The sequence below is a fragment of the Zea mays genome, chromosome 2, assembly GCF_902167145.1.
Source record: "Zea mays cultivar B73 chromosome 2, Zm-B73-REFERENCE-NAM-5.0, whole genome shotgun sequence".
NCBI classification, from domain to species: Eukaryota; Viridiplantae; Streptophyta; class Magnoliopsida; order Poales; family Poaceae; genus Zea; species Zea mays.
Genome location: NC_050097.1, coordinates 4916488 through 4938084, shown reverse-complemented (window position 1 = coordinate 4938084; position 21597 = coordinate 4916488). Strand labels below are relative to the sequence as shown.

Below are 21597 nucleotides of genomic sequence, written 5' to 3'. Positions count from 1 at the left end.
CCCGGTTCCAACGGGGTCCCTCTCGCTGGTCTGGCAGCAGCAGCGATGGATTAGGGGGTAGCCCGCCCAATCGCTACTCCTCCCGCGGCGCGGCAGATTGAGGTGGTGGAGGGGGCGGTGGCAGTGGCGGGAGGTTCCACCCTTACCTCGAGGGCGACGCCGATGTCAGCCATCTTTGGGCGGCCCTCTGGTCGAAGAACCCTCTCAGGCAAGGCAGCTGCCTCGAAGGAACCAGCTGCCGCGGTGGAGGAACCAGTGACCACCGCAACCGAATTGGCAGGGGCATCCAATCCATCTCTTGTCATGGCGGTAGCCGCTAGAGATGCCTCGTGCAGTCCTGCGCTCGCCACCAATCTTTCCCGCTTCTCATGTCACGTCCGCAGCGTCTCCTCTTGTCTCTCCCGGCGTCGGAACTGGGCAAGGCGTTGCGGTGGTCGTCGAGCCTGGCGCTGCTCCACGTGTGTCGTGCTGGTGGTGTCCGCCGCGATGGGGCTCATCGCCTAGGCCGTGCAGTACTACCGCCTTGTGTTTGCAGGGTCAATTTGTGGGCCATCGACAACCAAGCTCCACTTCTGGTTTTGTGTCCCCTGTAAGATCAAATGGTGCAAATTAGCACTACATAAGACTTATCCTAAATTCTCTGGACACTCAGGTTTGATTTATCTTATTTTCAGCCACCACAAACATTCCTTTCAACCATGGAGTATGTGAAGGAGGCTCCACGTGTGATGCCAGTTATAGAGGCATAGAGCCATTGGTTAGTTCCTGGGCTCTGGTGGATGAATGAATAAGAGCACAACAGCTGCAGGTAGGCTGAACTGAGGAACATGTTAGTTCTAGAATTCTGATCTCAAGCTACTGAACTACTAGAATGAAAAGTGTGGTGTAGAATTCTGCAATACCATCATCATATCCTAGCTATCGGTGGGTAGGAGGCTGGCAACGGACCTCTACATAGCGAGTACTCCAGTGTGGTCTTGTATTGATTCTGTCTATAGATCAAACTCTATTTTCTGGAAAGGCCTAGCACCCTTTTTTCTACAGCAACACCTTAGAAGACTCTTTGCCGTGCTCGGGAGAAAGACAAGATGCTCTGTCATTGGCATTTCTACAATTATATCTGCATGAGGGGATATAGGAAACACTTTGCTCATCTACCATCTCTGTTATTATGCTTGTGATGTACTGCATATTCTTTTGCAGAAGGAATACCATCTGTTGGGATGTCACCATTTGCTTGTTGGTGGTCTACCCAACAAAGAAAAGTGAGCAAACTTGATAACTATTGCTTTGTTGCATATCATTCTGTATCTTCTTAGAATTACAGTTGTTGTACATCCATACCTAATCCTGTTAATATGCATTTGCAGCTTGCATCAGCAAATGCTTCTCAAATAATTCAGTCACTCCATGCAGGTTTTGTCCCAGTAAGTTGTTGTAGCAAAGGTTTTGAACCGCTATTCCTTCAAAATTTCATATTTATCAAAAATAGGGCCTGGTGCAGTGGTAGTCTCTCCACTTGCTGTTTGGAGATCCTTGAAAAATTAAGCAAGGGTAAGGATGTAGAAAAGTTCTCTTCCCCATACCCTTTCTTCTGTGGGAGCTTTTGGCACTGGGTACGCACATCTGAAGTTGTTGGCATGAGTGATATAGTTACTCACCCCATATTTGACAGCATATGGTGCTACTGGAACATGTATCATATTGTTATTTTTTATGCATGCACTATTTTGGTACTCGTGATAGTGCTTTTCTATATTGCACATTGAACGCTAAAACAAGTCCCATATGAATTATTTAGTATTAATTATTATAAGCAAGCATTAGATAAGTTCCATGCGCTCTCTGATTTGCAGCTGGAACCTAAGCATGATCAGAAATTAATATAAACTTTTGCTTATAGCATAAGACCCTTGTTTCTTGCAGGTTTTGCACGGTGATGCAGTTCTTGATGAATTATTGGTGAATTTTCAAATCAAAGCTTGCTGCGTTGTTGTTTAGGTTTTATGGACTATGAAGTCAATTTATTTTATTAAAAATAAAATTGATCTTATCTTTAAATGACCAGGACTGTACCATATTGAGTGGGGATGTCATTATACGACATCTTGCACAGCTTCTGAGTCCGAAATCTCTACAACTATTAAGAGGGGAGTGTAGACTGCCCCCGCCGTTACCAAACTCCTCCTGCTACCGCGCGTCCAGCCCCCGTGATGCAGTTCTTCCTTGTTGAGTTCTGGTAACATTCTGAGAGAAAGGGTGCTTTTGTAACAATTTGAGATAAAGGAGTGCTATTTCTTCCGTTATTGACATACTTGTAGGAGAGGAAGTCTGCTCTTCCTTGCTCAGTTCTGGTAACAGTTTTGAGATAAATTCCACTCGTGCTGTTACAGGCATATATTCAGTTTGAGAGAAAGGAGTGTTATTCAGTTTGCTCAGTTCTGGCATATGTACAGGCATATAGTCTGCTCTTCCTTACAGCAAGGCTATTAAACGGACGCACGGACATAAAAATACGTTTGGGAATTATATAAGAAAAATGGTCATTATAATGGTGTTACAATTTAATTTGTGATGAAAGGAAAAAATAGTTTACAGTCTTGGTTAGTAGTTTTTTTTTCCAGTGGTATATCACTCCCTTACCGGAGTGTGGAAGACTATGAATCCTAACTGCATTGTTTCTTCGCCATTTTACAAGGAAGGAACAAGCATCCGGCGACGACCGTCTCGATTGCGGGAGAGGGGAGTGCCCCTCGAGTATCCGCAGGTCTGTTTGGTAACTGTGTTGTTTCTTGCTTTCTGTTATTCATAGATCATATGGTTAAAAATGGCATGCGTATACAGAATCGAAGATATCATGAGAAATGATTTTGTTTTATTTATGTTCTCCATTTGTATGCTTTTTTGTTTCGTCGCTGTAAAAGTGTGTCCAATTTTAGTACCCTGTCTCTAATATATATGAACTATTTCATCCATTCATCAATTCAGGGATCCAACACTTGGACACCGACATTCGCATTCCTAGGAACATCGACCTGGGGGAAAAGTAAGGAAAGTTGTGCTGGTGTAGGAAGCAACAAAAAATCAGATCCGTTCTAGCTCTGTTCATTTTTATTCTTTTTTTTCTCTTGGGAACTTCATGTACATATATATATAATAGTTCATCAGGAGCCACAGGCCAAGCGGCGAGACGAGGCAGTTTGGAACTGCCATGGCAGCGGCAGCCGCCGACTTCCGATCCCGCCGCAGCTATGGCCGCCATGTCCACCTGTGCCCACTGGTTCGTTCCTGGCTCCGAATTTCTTTCCCATCCATCTCCCTTGCGCTTCCTGGTCCCTTGCTGTACATGGGTCGCCGTGTATGTGATGCGCTTGAACTGGTAGGCTTCTAAGTGAGACTTGTCTGCATTCTGCTCTTCGAAAGCCATCATATCCTCCGTAGCAGTCCCTGGTTGAAGGTTGGTTTCATATTTACTTCCTTGATTAGCACCATTGTAGCTTATAGAAAGTAAAACACTGACGGATGGTAAAGTCAGATCCCCATGAATATGGTCCTTTTCCACTGACCCAATATTTGCAGAGACAAATGGGATGATTCCACCGGGCTCATGAAATGAACTCACGATATACCTCCTCATCTAGGATGAGTTGATCCTTAAACCAAGCACCCCTAATACTGTTTATGCCTAGATCTGCCATGATTTTTTATTCAAGCTACGAAACAAATTACAAACCATAGTATTGTTTTCCTGATAGTTTATCCTTTTACATCACTAAACTTGATATTTCATTACAGAATGGAGTTCATTCCCTCTGTCCAGTTGTATGGTCAAAATATAGGAGATGGTTGATGATGTCCAATAGCTTGTGTAAGTCTCATTCGTCTTCTAAGATATTATTTGTAGTTGTCAGTAACCAGTGTATCTATTAATATATTGAGATTAAAATAACTGACTCAATAAAATATCAGGAGAGCTTTTCGTTGTATTGCTTTGTATTATAGTTATTCAATTAAAGGATACATTTTGTCATGGTTCTTCAATTGTAAGGTTACTTTTTACCTTGTAGTCTGAGGGAGAAGCACTTCCATTTGGTTTTGAAATGTCCAGGCGATCTGAATACTACTAAAAATTAATTAGCACATCAGCTTCTTTTTTTGTATTTAGCAATGGCCAATGAGTACTGTAGCTGACCTGTTCTCTGGAAATTGTTACTATCTTCCTTAGCAACATGCTTTTGCATTATGTTTTAGAAATGCCTCCACAATGATCAGTTACTGATCGTCGGTACGATGTCCACTAGCGTGAATTCATCAAGATGAGGTTTACAAATATATTGTATTTGCTATACGTGAGACTTTTGGATCCTCTGGTATCATTGTGGCTTGCATGTCAGTACTTTGTATAATAGAGATTATGCGAGTAATCTTACCAGTGATGTCGTTGTCGATCTTACGCTTGGTGCCCCTAATGACAATCTTATTAGGTCCATCAGCCTTTCCTGTTCTGAGCAAGTTGAAGTAGGCATTATTTGTCTGTTTGACCAACGACATCAATATTGTGATAAATTTCTGTTTTGTTTATCTACTACAGCTCAAGACTGTGACTAAATTTCAACGGATTAAGGTGGATAGCGTCAGATTTGAAAATGAGAAGCTTTAGGATACCTCGTATTGGGCTAACATTACCATTCCCATGGCACCGTTACCATTCCATGTTTCTAATGGACTAAGGGTCTGAGGCCACGCTTCTGTACGTGCCTACCGCCAAGACACCTTGAGCTACACATGTGGTTTGTTATTATCTTGAAAGCGTAATTGTGCCAATACTATAACCTTAATATGCTTGCTTGATCTATATTTTTTGTGCCATCAAGAATGAGTCAATTAGATAAGGATATATGTTAGCTTTGTCAGTATTGTCTGAGTCTTTAAGCGTAGCAGTAAAAGTTTTGGCATACCATTATTTTAGTTATTATGATTTGAACAACCTGTTTTATATAGGGAGCTCGTGGCAAATGCATCCTCACAACAGGACGATGGAGCTCAAAGGGTCAAGTGGTGGCTCGCTCGGACTCGCGCTCCTCTGCAACAAGGCACTGTTCCCCATGAGGGTTCCCATTACCATTGCGCTCGCGTCGCCTGTCACTAGGGCTCTGAGCCATTAGATGCTCGTCAATTTATGTAAATTTATGTTCCGTTGCAATGCACGAGCACATACCTATAAGATATTAAGATCAAAGATAGTATATATATTGTTTGTTTTCATGTATTACCTAACACTGTCTAGATGTACATAAATTACCATGATATTATATATTCCCGTTGCAACGCACGGGCACTCATCTAGTGGTAGTATAAGTGCGGATAGCCTTACATGCGCCGTTTGCGGTACTACACAGTTTCATCACATAGTTGCTGGCGGCTGGCCGGCCTCTTTCTCTTTCTCGTTTCTGCCCCCTCTGCTTGCCCCCCTTTCATCTCAGGCGTCGAAGAGAGAGAGAGAGAGAGAGAGGAGTTGCAAGTTGGTGAGATGGATCTGTTGGAGCGGAATATTAAGACGGAGACGGAGGAGACGCGCAAGGAACAGGAGCGTAAGGAGGAGGAGGCGGAGGCGGAGGCGGAGGCGGGGGAGAGGAAGACCCAGGAGCCGCCGCAGCAAGGCCAGGGCCTCAGCCTCTCACTCGCCAACGGCAGTGGCAGGTACCTAGCCTCACCTCTCCGAGACTCCCCGCACCGCACCGCCGAGTCCAGCGAGGGCTCTGCTTCCCTGGAGTGGTTCGCGGCTGTCTAGTCCCTCGATTGGTGGCCTGGTGGGGGAAATTTGAGTTCCTTCTCTCGTTCGTCTCCCCCGCGCTTTCCCCTCTTTCCTGTTCTCGGCGGTTGACGCGCTTTAGCACTTGCCACCCCAGCTTTTCGCGTTAACTGTGGAAGTGCCACGTGGGATGGGCCTTGGGCTGTGGCCGTACCTTTCGCTGGGTCAAATCTGATTGCGGGCTTGCGGCCGCTCCTCCGGGCGAGGATACGGAGCCGGCGTGGCGGATCCGGGAAGGCGTGTTCGCCCTCTCCTCGGCTCCTCGCTCGCAGGCGAAATCCCCTTCGGTTCTGTCTATCGCTCCTGCTTTCCACTCTCTCCTGCTGTCGCGAAGCTGTAACCTGATTTCGGTGTAGTCTTATGTTAGCGTCAAATGTTCTTATCCATATTCCTTCTGCTGGGAAGGGGTTCATCAGTTGCCTGAAACCTTCGTTTCCGGTCCTCACTCATCTTGCTGTCATTAGCTGTCTTGCGTTTCTATCTACCCTATTATATGGATATTGTCATACTGATATATCATTATGGTGAACGCGAAACTGAACTCGGTGACTGGCTTAGCGCCAAATGTTTGCTTCCTTTTGTTTTATACTAGGGCACTCAGTTCAGTTTGTCTACTTTGGGTCCTTAATCAAATCTAAATTAAATGGGAGAGACGATTTGTTCATTTGTTTCGGCCAAAATGGTTGCCCTTTTTTCATGGTTGTTGGGCTTTTGTAAAGAACTTCAGCAGATGGCGTGCAGATCCAAGCAACCCTTTCCCATCTTTTGTTGTATACAATTGTTTAAAGCTTTATTTACGAAAGGTTGTAAACGGAATTTCAGAATCAGATTAACGACGGATAACTGCTACTGTTTGCAACGCAAACCTTTAGTTGGAGAAATGTGAAACACGCGTAGATCTGATGAAAGTTGAGTTTAACAGGCAATAATTCCATTCTGCTGCCAAGGACCTTATGCTATAGTGCTAGACTGTGTGATAGGGGACCAAGGACGCAGAGTCTGCCAAACCCTGCAAACCCATTGGGGACATTGAACTGGTCCTTAAAATTTCCTCTGATGTTAAGCTACTTTTTCCTTGAACCGGACCATGTTTTGCAGATTTGTCTGTTGTGCTATAATTAGTTGTTCAGTATGCTTCTTCAGAAGCATTTATTTGTTTTGCTTCGACAGTTCTAGAACATTTAGTGTATGGTTCTGCTATTTTCAGTTCCATTTTATTTCCTGGTTAGTTGTTATCAGCCAGGCTTTGAACAATATGGACATCTGCACTAATCAGATTGGACAGACCCAGTTGATAGCGGCTCCCACTCATAACCGAGGCAGCCTTACCCTTGTTTTTTAGAGAGGCTGCATTGAACACAAGACCTTTAAGAACTTTGTGACTGACAAAATGCTTTGCGATATCTGTACTGCTAAGTCCCTATAAATGGTTTGAAAGCCACTGTCCAGAAGGCAATCCATTTGTGAATGGCCAAGACGCCAAGTAGATGTATCCTTCTATTAGAAATCTATCTCCATTTTCCGTCCATTAGGAAGTAGGATGACTGTTTTCCTGTACCCCGCACATGCATTTTATCTCATGCTAGTGCTGAACCTATCACATGGCATTATTTCATGATTTAATCTGAACTACTAGTAAGGATGACATGGATCTGCCTACTTCAGAGATGCCATTTTATCTGCCTTTGCATGTTCTTAATTTTTCTGCATTCTTTACTACAAGGTCTGGAATGTTGCCGATGTCGAACGTGTCCGCTAATCCTTCACAGCTTACAATTTTCTATGGCGGATCAGTATGTGTGTATGACTCAGTGCCACCGGAAAAGGTGATATTGTCTTCTTCATTTACAGATATCTTGTCCTTCTGTACTGTCTCTTAAAGACACATATGCATGCTAACTCACTAATCTGGAATTGACAGGCTCAAGCAATCATGCTTATAGCTGCAGCTGCAGCGGCAGCGGCAGCTACCAAAAGCAGTGCTGCCCCTACTGTTAAGCCTCCAATGGTGCCTGCAGCCACTGTTGCCCCAGCAGCTGTCGTTTCTCCTGTGCTTACACGGTCTCCATCACTGCAGAGCACTTCTGTAGCAACTGGGCAACCTCAGGTTGTTGCTGAACCTAGCTCGATATGCAAACTTCAGGCTGGTAAGACCACAGCATCTTTTGGGTAAAAAACCAGAAATGGAATACCTTTTTCAGTGTTGACATTTTTCTAACATATCTTTAAACTACCTTAATCCGCTGGCCAGATCTCCCCATTGCCAGGAGGCACTCTCTTCAGCGTTTCCTTGAGAAACGCCGTGACAGGTTAGCATGGTAGATGATAGCAACAGCGCTATGATGTTCTGAATCTCTTCTTAGGCTCCTTCTACATGTTGAAAACTTTAGTTATAAACTGGTATATGTGGTACAACAGTATTCAACAGCATGCTTTGTTCCGTGTTCTATTTTTATCCTCTAGGTAGGGTAAAAAATTGAAATAATTTGCTGTTATAATTGTATTTAAATGATTGCACTTTGTGCTCGATGACTGCATAAAGTAAACGAAATGTGACTAATTCATTTAAAACATTCCTCAAAAATCCTAAAAATTTGTTTACAGCAGGAATGAGTAGAGAGCCTGCTTACATAATAGAACACATAGCAGCTAACAGCGTTGGATCATGCAACTTTCCTGACTTTTTAAATATCTGCAAAAACCGAAATTAAGGGTGGTCACCTAAAGGCCCATGTGTCATCTGTAGGTTGCAAACTAGCTGAACACCATTTTGTTCTTCAGATGTCAGGTTTAGATGGCTATTTTGCCTTATCTTAAAACTGAGTTTAGAATTGCCTTTTGTCATGGGTTTGCTGAATTCGACTGCTGTTGGCATGAAACAGGGTCGTGAGCAAAGCTCCATACAGCACCGCCAAGTCGTCCGATGGCATGGAGTCACCGAGGATTGAGGTGACAGCGGAGGGCAAGGCCCAGTAACTTGAAAGGTCCCCGCGGAGTCCCATCGGTGAAGGCTGACGTTGTGGGAAGGGGCAGGGACGCGCTGTTGTTGCCTTATGTTATGTGGCGGCGGCAGCGTGGAACCGCACTAATAATGTGGACCGGAACCTCTGTTACCGTCGTTTGTGCTGTCGCGTGCTAGGTTTATGCTGAAGTGGATTCCTTTACTCCGCACACCGAACTGTGTCTGTTGTACATCACGCCGTGACGCCGGTGGTCTCGTCTGTCTGACTTCGTTACATGGATCGTCTAGTAGTAACGGAATGCAGTACCACGTGTGGACATGTGTTTAGTGTGAAAGATGATGGGGCTTTGCTTGCTTGTTTCCACTACCATTTCCCATTTTGGCACTTAACGTTTGTTCTTCTCTTCGCTACCTTGTTCTCAGCTCAAATGGTCCCACGCAGATGCATGTGTAGGGAGGTTGAAAATGATAGAAATACGCTCAGATCACCTTCGTTCCTTGCTTCTCTTGCCGTTTCTGTTGGACCAAAAATAAAATAAAATTTCGATGTCGTCCCACGCAGATGCATGCGGAACCCCTGGACTGTTGGCGGCGCCCACGAGTCGGTGTCGTCGGTAACCACTGAATTGTCCAGCTCGCCATTATATCCAGATAAGTCTGTTTGGCTGTCCGCACAAGCCATATTCAGGCACTCGTAGTGCAATTCACACTTGTTGCTGCTGCAGTATAAATCTAAAAATTCTCACAAAGCTTAAACTTCACCTCTATCAGCTCTCACATGCTTATTGGTTATTATTGCCCACTGTCACAAAAGATGAACTAAAGTTGAGAACGGATACAAAACATCCACCGAGAAGTGAAACAGAGAAACAGTTCAAAGGGGGAGCCAAATTGCATTACGGAACAGAAAAGACCACAGGCTGCATCACGCGTGCGAGCTACGCAAGATCCCGTGGAAGTAGCCTCCGACCATAACCAGGGATACAAGGGACACGACGCCGGCAGGGAATACCTTCCCGGACTTCTTGAAGCGCGACCCCATCACTGACAGTAGCGCGGCCGATATACCTAGAACGCGGAATCAAAATGATGTCAGGTGAAGAATCCAGGTTGACCAAACTTCCAAGCAAAGAAAATATCCGAAGGATCAGAGGAAAAAAAAAGGATTCTGTATACCTAAACCGATCGATGATGCGAGGACAGGTCTCACTGGGAGTTGAGTGTGGACGACGTACAGGACCAGGGCTGATATGCCTCCTGCAGCCAAGGATTTCTGGCTTCCACTCTTCATATATCCCATTACACCACCAGCTACAGAATTTAAAGACACAACTATCATTTCCTCTTTTTTTGGCACTTTGGCATGAACAGCCAGCACCGAAATTTCTTACATTCCAGGATATAATCAGGCATAATAAAGCAGCAAGATAGGTGGATCTAAAACAGACAAATGCATATTGGCTTGGCGGAGCGAAGGTGTTCCAGATATCCGTACATTCTGTTAGTTCGACAAACACGGAGAAAGGAAAACCAAGTATAAAAGGCACAAAGCAGAAAGACCACAACCAACAGATGTGTCAACGAAATTAAAACAGTTCTCGTATAATCAAGCCGACCATTTCTAACTTGTTTGGATGTTGAAGAATTATGTGGCACGCAGAGATATAGCAATACACTTCTGTGTTTGCCAAAACAAGTCCTATTTTCCACTTTATTCTGGTTCATCCTAGTTTCGAGACAACTGTGAGGTGATGCCATCAAACTGGTCTTTAGATACTCCCTCGGCCATAAAATAATTGTCACTGCGGTATTCATGCCAGCCAAACTTTCTTAAGTTTGACTAGGTTTGTAGAAAACATTAGCAACATTTATATCTCCAGATAAGTTTACTGTGAAAATAGATTCAACGATTTATGTACTATAACTATTAATATATTCTTGTATAGATTTGGTCAGAGTTAAAAGCGTTTGACTCCTCGGAAAACGAGAACAACACGCTGAGGGAGTAAGTAATAAGTTTTCATATGTGATGTAGGAAACAAAGAAATGTATGTCATATCCTGAATCCTGATGTCCATCTAGCGAAGGCAGTAGCACGTGGAAGGCAATGCATGAAATGATGGTGTATAATTGTTGCCATAAGGAATTCAGTTACTATCATCTCTCTAGATATTACCACGAGATAGATCAATCTGACTTATTAACATCTCAAGGACAAACAACTAAACAAGTGGTGTGAGTCAATTAGAAGGGTGGTAACAAGGGCATTGGTTTAGGGTTTTGCGTCTGAAACAAATAAGTAGGGGCTGAGGACTTCATTGGCCAAGCTGAGGTTATGCCAGTAATCCATGACATTCTGCTAACTTCACAAACAAGATAAACATTGAAAAAGGAATACCAATTATGAAAGGCAAGGAATAGAAAAAAAACACCTACAGCTATCTCATGGAATTAAAACACTTCTTTGTAGAATTAAACCAACCATTTCTATATTGTACGGATGCTCACAGCATGCTTAATCCTTGGAGCAATATTATGCCACCCTAATTCCCCTATAACCACTAATCTATACCAATAATAAACAAGAACGATATTGTGTAGTAGACAAAGAGGCTTCTGTATTTGCAAAAACATATAAACTTTCATATTAAGTACTCCATATGTTTTTTTTTATTTGTCGCGATTTAGTTCAAGAATAAACTACCAGATGACAAATATTCGAGAACGGAGGTAGTATGTTTGTTCTATTAGTGAATTGAAACCAATGGCGATGCCATTAAACTGATTCACGTGATTATGAAGGGGCAACAAGATTTAATTGTGCACATGAATTATGTAAGTCAACTGAGGTAGCAGCAGTGCAGTACGCGGAAGACCTCGAGTTCATGAAGCAACACTGGTGACTGGTGAGTAACCACCACTGCCTAAGGTATTCAGGTAGTTGGATATGATTCTGATTGAAGCTGGGATAAGACAACAACACACATCATGGTAGCTCGGAGTACACAGGAACAATTTTTGGGGGCTGGTAGTGATTAATATCTGATCCCAGTTCGTAAAGAGAATCATAGTCGCGCTTGCAACGGATCACTCCGGGGTCGAGGTAGAAAGGATTACCTCCGACGAGCGCGGCGTAGGCGAGGGTGAGTTTCTGCGACATGGACAGGCCCTGCCCCATCTTCTCTTCCTCCCCGTCTCCTTCCTGCCCTCCTCCCCTCGGGTCGCTGCCGCCGCCGCTCCCTCCGGCACCGTCGCCGGCCCCCGATCCGCCGCCGCCGAGCTCGGGTTCCTTGGTCGCGACGGCCGCGATGATGCGGCGGTGGGAGAGGGAGACGGGGGCGGGCGACGCGCGGCGCGGGAGCAGCAGCAGCGAGGACTGGGAGCCGAAGATCGAGGGCGGGGCAAGGGCGAGATGCGCGAGTGGGGTCGTGGCGAGCGCGAGGGCCATCGTGCTCGTGGTGCTGAAGCTGACTGACTTCACAGCGGTCACCGGTCAGAGGGTGGTGCTCGACTGCTCGTGATGGCGAGAATTTTTTTCTAGGTGGCAGATGTGGCCGGTCCAGGAAAACCTCCGCTCGCAATCGCTCGCGCTGTAAAGCGCTTCGATGCATCAGGCCCGGCCTGGTCCAGTAGTGGGTTGGCAATGGTTAGTGGGCCTGGCCCAAGTTTGCTAGCGCGGCAGAGCGCGTAGAGCGTGAGATGGTCGCAAGGAGGGATTAGTACCATACGGCTTGCATGCGCGAGGTGAGCATCGAGTGAGATGAATAAAAGGAGCAGGAAGGCTACCTAGTTGAAGCACGCAGCTGCGCAGTGCGCACAGAGCGAACTATTCTTTCGCCTTTTACTAAAGAATACCGTGTGTGCTCTGCACATAGCAGCATACGCTTATTTTTGGAGGGGATCCTTCTTTTTGGGGGGCCCCACAATTCAAAACTGAATATTTTTAAATATTTGATTTAAAATATATTATTGTGGATGCAATTAGAAAGTATATTGTATTTAAATGTTTATGCTATTTGTCCTTTTTTGCAAGGTCGATCGACTCGATCTTTTTTTCGATTTTAGAGGTAAGGATGTTGTTACCTGCCTGCCTCTGCCAAATAACGTGAGATCTGATCATCAGATTACCGTTTAACTAGGGCATAAAATTTTCTATGCAACCATCGAATTGGAGCACCAAAACAAATAGATTTTACATCGTTCGCCAGAGCCCCGCTAAATCAGATTAAAAAAAAAAGGAGCATGAAATCGTTGGGAACGAGATGCCATCCCATTCTTGCCGATGCTTTTTGAGTGTTAAGGTGGCAAGAACGAGCACCGGAGGGGAGGGGAGGGGACAGTGGATCATGGAAGGGGACGACGGAGGAGGAAAAGACTGAACTTCTACTTGCTCCCTGTTTGTTGCTCAGGTGCTTCCTTCTTTCCAGTATGGTCTAACATGCACTGCATTACTTCTTATCGAAATACATCTGTTTCCGTTATAAGGGAAGAAAGATCATTTCTTTGGATAAAAGTCATTGACTCCATTAATTCCATGTGATGCTTCTTGGAGTCTTGGTACTCTATGCTATTGTAGGGGAAAATTGTATAACGCGAGTGGTCTTATTTTTCACGTTAATTGGTTTGATTACGTCTCTTTTTTTTTTTTTTTTTGCAGATAATTGCGTTAGGAGTTCCCTCTCCAACGCTTTTTTGGTGCTCCACTTCAACATATTTGGGTTTTATATATTTCATTAGAAACTGGTTTATCATGCAGAAAGCAATCGTAGAAATTGAAATACCGAATTGTAGCAGATACTTTTCCTTCGAGACTCGAGCTACTGTTCTTATGTTACCCAGAAACTAAATGCTTGTATTCTTTCGAGCTACTGTTTTTATGTTACCCAGAAACTAAAATGTTTGTAGGTGTCATTAAAGTAAACAGAATGCAACTACCACCTGTAGTTAAATTAAGGGATGAATGGTAAAAGCTGGACAAAATTACCAAATCCAAAATCCACTCTAGCGCACTACTGCACTGGCTCTGATATGAAGCACCGACGCAGACGACGTGACACCGTCACCGTAGGCAGCTAGTTACGTCATGGCGGACGAGCATGGGCGTCCGAGGCTCCGGAGCTGCGCACGGGGACATGGCCCCAAATTTCCTTGTAACAAATACGGAGTACGATAGCTCTTCCGAGTAACCGCCATGAATTAAGCGAACAGTCTTAAAGAAGCGACCCTTCCAATAACTAAATGGCAAGCCAAACAAACAGCTAAAATAAGATGATGGCTCCTCGTTATGAAAGCTTCGAATACTGATCCGAAATCCAATACATGAGATTGCTAACCGGACCCAAATCACACCCTCTCAGTGGCAGCCCAAGATGGCAACTCATAATTACATGATGATTCTGTACTCAAAAGATAACTTGTTTTGCACCTTCTGAATCAGATAACATAACACAAATATCCATTGTCCCCTTCCGCTGGAACTCAGGCTTCAACCATAGGCTCAGGACCGGATGAATCTGGTGGAGCACTTGTGCTTGCCTTGCTTGACGGGTGAACAGAGTTGAAAAGGATGTCTTTTATGACCTGAAGGCACCATAACTCATAAGTATCAAGGTAACATTCGAAGATCCAGATGGAGTTAACCTAATCTTCAGTAAGATAAAAAAAAAAGGAGAGAGAAGGAATGTAACCTGTGACATGAGGCCGTGAACCTGCTCAGCTGTGATTTTGGAGCTATCTCGTGTTACCTTAGCCAGTGGAGACTCTTCTTGCTGAAGACAGCATTGGATAACATATATATAAAACCAAAGAGCTGTATTAAGGTCTATAACATACGCTGCTGTGCAAGTATCAAAATTTAAGGGACCATTTGTCAGATGTCAGATCGTCCTAAGTCGAGACACACACATGCCAGCTCAGTTTTGACCTAGCCGGCTAAACCCCAATCATTTTGTGTTCTCTTGATTCTCTCTAGTCTATATTCCATGCTATGCAAGACATTAATGCCTATGGATTAATTCGACTTATAGTCAGGTACAAACAATTGGCTTATTAACAAACTTGGCTCAACTAGAAAATCAACTAATCGTGCCTGACTCGACTTTATGACTTGGACAGATCGGTCTGAAATGTCCTCCCAGTGAACTGAACAAAACAAGTTCATCATCACAAGATATTTTGGCGTATCTGTGTAATTGAAGCATAAAATAGAAACAGCTTTTCAAGGCGACTTGAATACTTGATCATTAGAACTTCGCAAGCCCCATCCATTAATTTATTTGCCCACAGAGTCACTAGTTAGCAGACACAAACCCAATTATCGGTTTATTGAAAATAACATAGAAGGGGCAAACAAAAATCAAGAAATTGCTGGGTGACAAATGGCAATAGACATGCAGCATTAAGCAGTCATCCTTGTAAAGGCCAAAACAGAAGTGTTGGCAATCAATGGGCACACCAGTAAGCTTAGAGAACACAGATGAAGAAACCAACCTCTTTCTTTCGTTGCGATGGCATAATCATACCACCAAATCGACTGTGTGCCAGCTGGCCTTCAGCTTGCTCTAGTTTATCAGCTGCAAAGGGTAAAATGGTGCAGAATATTATCTCGACAGAACAAATATACTAATTTGAATATATAAACTGGATAATGGATATCATCATATATGAATTGCTTGCCTAAATCAAAGATCTGCCCAGCAACATAATCTCTGTTGCCCAGAAGCGATGATGAAGATAGCGTGTTGACCCAATATTTGTTCCAGAGCAGATCAAGGAGGTGAGAATCCAGGGATGACTTGAAATAAGTTATATCCAAAGCATAGTACTGCAAGAAATTCAGTTAGGGCAGAACTAAACCACATATGTGAGCCAAACAAAGAAGTTGGAGAAAGAGACCGATTTGCAATGGACACCAAAATCTTCTATCTTGTTGAGTGGAATAGTCTGATACTCAGATACAGGCTCATCTGGTGGCTTGTAATCTTTTGGGTATGTTCTAAAGGCTCCAATCTCCACTTTACCAGCAGAAACTGTCCTTGTGGGGTCTATCACAACTGCCAAGAATGGTTCTGTGAATTGTTGATTGAGCATCTGAGTTGACACGTCGATTCCTGACAGCCAGCATCCATAGCCAGGGTGCGAGTGATACCAGCCAACCACATTCTCCAACCTTCCAGCCTATTAAGAACAAATGAAGTTAGAATGTTAGATTTAACATAAATTGGAGGATGATATGATGTGAACTCGAAAAATCCGAATTTATCTTGATGTCCCAAGCTAGGGCGTCGCCGTTTTGGCGAGGTGTCCTCTGGGCGGCGCGAACGGCACACATGGGTGTTAAATGAAAAGTGGGGGATGGTAGAAGAATCCGTGTTTGGGAAGATATTTGGTTTGGCAAATCAAGTTTAGCAACTCAATTTTGGCCCCTTTACGTGATTAATAATGAACAAGGTGCCTCTTTGGAAGATGTTTGGGATGGTAGTGAGTTGAAATTGACTTTTAGGAGTGTTTCAGAGCAAAATATAAGGCTTTGGTGGGATCTATGTGTGATAATGGAAAATGTTACTCTAATGAATGAGGATGACCAGATTATCTGGGCCTTTGGTTCCAGTGGCAAGTACTCAGTTCAATCGTTGTATGGAGTGATCGATTTTAGGGGGGTGGTTCACCCTGTGTTTGTTCATGCTGTGTGGAAACTTATTGTTCCGCCTAGAGTTCATATTTTTCTATGGCTAATGTCTAAGGGCAAACTTCTTACAAGAGACAATTTGGTGAAAAGAAAACATCTAAATGATAAGTCATGCCTTTTCTGTTCAGAAGAGGAATCAATTTATCACCTTTTTTCGACTGCTGTATTGCTAAGAGGATGTGGAGTGTGGTTAATAACTTGTTGAATTGGAATGTGGGGGGGGATCTGGAATCTGTAGCAAGATGGTGGATTGGCAATAAGAGATATAGGGCGCAAAATACAATTTGTGCTGCTGTTTTGTGGTCCTTATGGAAAACCCATAATGCTTTGTGTTTTCTGGGGAAACACTGGATGTGTTTGAAGCAGGTGCTGTGCAGGGCGACTCAGATGCTGAGAAACCGAAAACCTTTCTTCAAGCCAAAAGGTTGGGAGGTGCTGGATTTATACACTGGCGCTTTGGAGAAAGTGGTTTGGGAACCGGAGCGCATTCCCTGGTGGAGGAATTCAAATCTGGTTGATCCAAGTGAAGATGGTACCCCAGAAAATGTTGGGAGGAGTTCTAGGAATTTTGAACCGCCATAGTGTTTGATAACCTGTTACTTGCTCTGGGATTTTGGCAGACGCGCTGGAGTATGGTTTAAACCTTGTAATAACGTTTGGTTGATAAACTTTATTTCGTGGAAATAAAGTGGGGGAAACCTTTCCGTTAAAAAAAATATGATGTGAACTTTTTCCCACCATAGTAACACCAAATTTCATTATGGAAGTAACAAAATTACAGTGTTCAACAGTTTCAGGATACTAATGCAGCCTAAACAGAATGTGTTAGCAAAATTCAAGGTACTTCCCAGACAAATTTGGCACTGCACTACTGCAGTGGTGTGGGCAAACAGAGAATTAGAGATATAAATGAAAAGAGTACGCATTCCATACTTTCACATGTTTAAATGTGTACTAAGAAACAGTAAAAAAGGACTATAGTTCGCCACTGGTCTTATGTAGTCTACTTTTATTTACTCTTTTACCAACATTACCAATACACTCACTAAAACATCAAGACGACCAAACCAAAGAATGGTATAACAGAAAAAAGATGCAATGTGCATGCTACTAACACATCAAAACAATCATTATCATACTCTTGTTTGACAATAGTTACTTCCTTTAAAAACCACTCTACAGTACCTCTAATTTGAACACATGACCTTCCTTCAATAGAACTGATTTGCTCTGTTGACTATTAAGTAACGGATCTGAACAAACATGGTGAATGGAAACCAAATTCGGTTCCCAACTTAGATTTCAAGAACACCATATAATCCATGTGACCTCATAAAAAAGATTTATTTAAAAATCAGCTCATGTGCCAGCAACATTTAGGACCCATGCATTTTTCAGTCATCAAAAGTCAGTTATCATTGTGTATTTGTGTCATCCAAATGATTTAGCTATCTAATTTTGCAGTAAGTGGCATATTTCTGATTGACACAACAATTTAAGGGCTCAATAGTTTTTTTTGGTGGGTGGGGGGGAGTCAGGGGCTCCATTAAACACGCCAGGCATTCCATAAAAATCAGAAGTAGTACTAAAAAACATCGTAAACAATATGGTGGTACTTGGTAGCATAGTTAAGGCAGATAAGTTACAAATTAGCAACATTGCCGAAATACTTCATGGCAAGCCAATTTCATCTAAGCAAGACGAGGAGGTGCTGCCAGAAATGAAATCTTGACGTGGACACGGAGATGTCGCACTGGTCACGATGAGCAGAAGAAGCGGGGAGGGCTCACCTGCTTGTTGATGGTTGAGTAGTCAACCATGTACTCGTAGGCATCGGCCTGGGCATTGACCCTGGTCTCGGTGCCCTCAACGGGGAGCGCGAATGCGTCCATAACGATGATGGCGTCGCCCTCGCACTTGCCCTGCATGAGCCCCATGACCTCGATGGTGCCCCCGGCGCGGGCGTGGACAACCATCTTGAGCAGCGCGAGCGCGGAGATCTTGGTGCGGCGGAAGTGGTGCGGGTCGTTGGCCCAAGGCTTCTCCTGCTGCGCCCGCGCCTGAGACGCGTCGTCGTAGCGGTAGATCGCGTCCATCGCGTCCGGGTCGGAGGCCGCCGCGGGGATATTGTTCTCCAGCTCCCACGTCTGCCGCGCGATCGACGCCGATGAGGTGGGCTCCATCGCGCCGCGGCGAGCAAAACCCTAGGATTTTGGGAGCGGAGGAGGAAGAGGAGAGGCCGAGGTCGAGGAGGGGTTCTCTGCTTCTCTCTCTCGTTCGGCTTTGCGGCGCCGCTGCCGTGCCCAAGCGTGGAGGAAGGAAGTGTCTGTGGGCTGTATGGGCCGAGTCGAAAGCGCGTGGTGCTATGGTTTGAAGCGAGCCCACAACCTGTGCAGAAAAGCTAGTGTCGGGCTTTATGGGCCGATCGGCAATGGTTTATCAAAACTTCTCTGCGTATAGCCCACAGGATTTTTATCAAGCTTTTATGGGGCAATTGTGTTCCTGTCCCTGGATGAAAGTGCAACTGTGATTTTGCCCCTCAAAATTCGACTTTGTGATTTCGGGCCTCTTTTTTGAAAACGGAAAACAAGTCTGCCCCTGTTTCTGTTAGATGCAGTAACGGTGTGAATTAGGACATCAAAAGACAAATTTACCCTTCAGTCATAATTGTGATTTTGTCCCTCCTTTTGAATTGGACTGTTCTGTAATTGTGATTTTACCCCTGATTTTCACACAACAGCTTAGCAGTATTTGAAGAGCTTTTTGACAATATTTTGACTGTATTGCAACAGAATTTCGATAGTATTTTCAACAACAAAGATAGATATAGAATAACACAATGTCACATAACAAATCCAACAAAGTAGTACATATGGAGTTCAACAAAAGTCTCACAAAAGCATGACAAAGTACCATGAACCCATTACATTGTCATACAAAAGCAACATCTCATACAAAAGAAACAGCACCTCATGATGCTATCTTGATCATTAAATTCCAAACCATTGTGCAAGCCTCCCCCCTCTTCCTCTTCTTCCTACACTTCCCCTTCCACTTTCACTTGCACTTGCAGCACTTGTGCTTGGAGCACTTGTGCTTCCACTTCCAGGAGCGCATGCAAGAGCACTTGTGCTTGGAGCACTTCCACTTCCACTTCTAGAAGCACTTCCCCCACTTCCAGTACCACTTCCCCTTCCACTTCCACTTTCAGAAGCACTTCATATAGGAGAATAAAAATTAGTTAACTGATATTTGTATGGTAATCATCTCTAAAATTAGTATAGCATAGCAGAAATGACTTACTTAGATGTGTGAGCCACATTTGGATCATTACTACCCACTGCTGATGCATTTACTGAAGATGAGAGCGTCACCCTTCTCTCTTTTGCTGTAGGACCTCCTTGACATGTCTTTGCTAAATGACCTAGTTCATTACATTCAGTGCATCTCCTCCTCTTCTTTGTGCCAATCTCATCAGATGCTTTGATTCTACTCTTTCTTGGCCTCCCTGGTTTCCTCCTTAGTTTAGGCTTGCAGATTTTATAGCCTAAATCAACACGAGCCCACTGATGCTTGGATGTCATTGCAAGGAAGACACCCGCATATGTCTTTCTCAACCGATCAACAGAGAAGTATTCATGAACAAATTCTTCCATCTGAACATCTCTACTAAGCTTCGCAATAACACTCAAAGCATGGTTACACGGCTTCCCAGTTACTTGCCAAACCCTACAACTGCAAGTCTTTTGATCCATGTTGACTGAATGCCTTATTGTGGACACAGTAACTTCAGCAGTAAAACCTCCACATATTAAGACTTCATGATCCTTTATAGCCTTGCTTTTAGCATTTAAATCCTGAATAATAGATGGGATTATTGTGCCCTGCATGTTTCTAGCTATCTTTTCTCTTTCAACAAACTTATTGATGATCATCTGCCTTATCTGATCAAGCATGTCCACAATATGTTTGTCCTTGGTTTTTACCACCCAACTATTAAAACATTCAGAGAGGTTGTTATTGATGTAATCTACCTTAGATAGTTCACTGAACTTACTTCTTGTCCACACAAATGGATGATTATCATCCAACCATGTAATGGCATCCGGAGCCTTCTCTTCTATCTTCCTCATAGCTGCTATCACTGAACGCTCTAAGTGAATCGGTATCAGAATATGCACCCTCGTCATCATGATGTGAACCCTTAATTTTAGATTTTTTGCTCTTATTAACAGCTTTAGCCATTTTGGTGCTCTCATTTGTGGCTTGGTGCGGATCAGCAGGATGGTCTACACATTTCTCATTTGTCAATCTCTTCCTCACTCTAGGATGACACCGACGTTTGGTAGGTGAAATTTCCAAAGGCCCATCAAAATCTTTGATTTCAGCATCAATATACATAATCCCATTCTCAAGATTAAGATCAAACCATTGTAGAAGATGTTCATCAGTTTTTATCTCTACAGCAATATCATCAAAGGTTGAACGCCATAAGCTTATGTACTGCTTCGAGCCCCATATGAAATTGTCACCTATGTAATCTACCAGAGTGAGCAGACCACATTTTTGTCTTTCTAAACGAAATGGTGACAAAGTTTTAGCTTGACAATAGCGCTTTGGTTCCCCATCCGGTAAAGCAGCATAAGAACCAACTCTAACAACAACTTGCAAATCACTGGACCTACAAAGAACAATTTCTTGAAACCTATCACAACCTAATTTGCCATTACCAGTAAACCAACAAATGTAACATCAATTAGTCTAACCTCAAGTCATTTTGGGAGTCCATACTGCAAGTAGAAGCTGTTGGCGTTGCCTCTCCTGCAGAGCAGCTCGCGTCGCTTCTCCAGCCCAAGCCGTGCGTCGGACCGGCGTCTCCAGGCACCGACGAGCGTGCGCTCGACCAGCCAAAGCCGAGCCACCTCTCCAGGCGCTAGCGAGCGCGCGCCCAACCAGGCGCTGCCGAGCCGCCTCTCCAAGCGCCGCCGAGCGCGTCCGAACCAGGCGCTGCCGAGCGCGTCCAGGCGTCCGAACCAGGCGCTGCCGAGCGCGTCCGAACCAGGCGCTGCCGAGCGCGTCCAGGCGCCGCCGAGCGCGTCCAGGCGTCCAGCGCCACCGAGCGCGTCCGCCCGACCG

General features: G+C 44.1%; 3 protein-coding genes, 1 long non-coding RNA gene, 1 other non-coding gene and 1 pseudogene across 6 annotated transcripts; 4 read left to right on the top strand and 2 right to left on the bottom strand.

Moving 5' to 3' along the window:
* Positions 1-368: 368 nt before the first annotated feature.
* LOC103645831 (uncharacterized) lies at positions 369-1839 on the top strand (annotated as a pseudogene).
* Positions 1840-5378: 3539 nt separating this feature from the next.
* Positions 5379-9139, top strand: LOC100384736 (uncharacterized). Of its 2 annotated transcripts, XM_008670285.4 has the most exons (6): positions 5379-5700; positions 7536-7638; positions 7734-7820; positions 7890-7959; positions 8064-8121; positions 8695-9139. In XM_008670285.4, exons 1-6 carry the CDS (start codon positions 5531-5533, stop codon positions 8786-8788), a joined length of 582 nt encoding a protein of 193 aa, XP_008668507.2. In that variant the 5' UTR covers positions 5379-5530; the 3' UTR covers positions 8789-9139. The 2 variants fall into 2 exon arrangements, with proteins under 2 accessions (XP_008668507.2, NP_001170674.1); NM_001177203.1 differs by having other exon boundaries at positions 5395-5700; positions 7734-7959; positions 8695-9082.
* Positions 9140-9523: 384 nt separating this feature from the next.
* LOC100217059 (uncharacterized) lies at positions 9524-12251 on the bottom strand. Its single transcript, NM_001143430.1, has 3 exons — positions 11892-12251; positions 9951-10085; positions 9524-9842 (listed from the first exon to the last, which is right to left on the bottom strand). Exons 1-3 carry the CDS (start codon positions 12220-12222, stop codon positions 9700-9702), a joined length of 609 nt encoding a protein of 202 aa, NP_001136902.1. The 5' UTR covers positions 12223-12251; the 3' UTR covers positions 9524-9699.
* A 320-nt stretch (positions 12252-12571) lies between these two features.
* Positions 12572-13533, top strand: LOC103645830 (uncharacterized). Its single transcript, XR_561830.3, has 2 exons — positions 12572-13183; positions 13432-13533. It is a non-coding gene; the product is annotated as an uncharacterized lncRNA (long non-coding RNA).
* LOC111590994 (U5 spliceosomal RNA) lies at positions 12576-12694 on the top strand. The gene has a single exon (XR_004856760.1). It is a non-coding gene; the product is annotated as a U5 spliceosomal RNA (small nuclear RNA).
* A 500-nt stretch (positions 13534-14033) lies between the features above and the next one.
* On the bottom strand, positions 14034-18800 carry LOC100283276 (COP9 signalosome complex subunit 5b). The gene is given in 6 exon segments (NM_001156178.1): positions 14034-14354; positions 14462-14542; positions 15264-15346; positions 15450-15597; positions 15669-15950; positions 18252-18800. Coding segments are annotated over 6 exon segments (1089 nt in total). The 5' UTR covers positions 18645-18800; the 3' UTR covers positions 14034-14252.
* Positions 18801-21597: the final 2797 nt, after the last annotated feature.

Excerpts from the sequence above, each read along its gene's own strand:
- LOC100384736 (NM_001177203.1), top strand. The coding sequence starts at position 5,531 with ATGGATCTGTTGGAGCGGAATATTAAGACGGAGACGGAGGAGACGCGC. Across the intron at positions 5,701-7,535 it reads CTCGCCAACGGCAGTGGCAG|GTCTGGAATGTTGCCGATGT; the intron begins GTACCTAGCCTC and ends CTTTACTACAAG. Across the intron at positions 8,122-8,694 it reads CTTGAGAAACGCCGTGACAG|GGTCGTGAGCAAAGCTCCAT; the intron begins GTTAGCATGGTA and ends GGCATGAAACAG.
- LOC100217059 (NM_001143430.1), bottom strand. The coding sequence starts at position 12,222 with ATGGCCCTCGCGCTCGCCACGACCCCACTCGCGCATCTCGCCCTTGCC. Across the intron at positions 10,086-11,891 it reads CTACGCCGCGCTCGTCGGAG|CTGGTGGTGTAATGGGATAT; the intron begins GTAATCCTTTCT and ends TAAATTCTGTAG. Across the intron at positions 9,843-9,950 it reads CGCATCATCGATCGGTTTAG|GTATATCGGCCGCGCTACTG; the intron begins GTATACAGAATC and ends TCCGCGTTCTAG.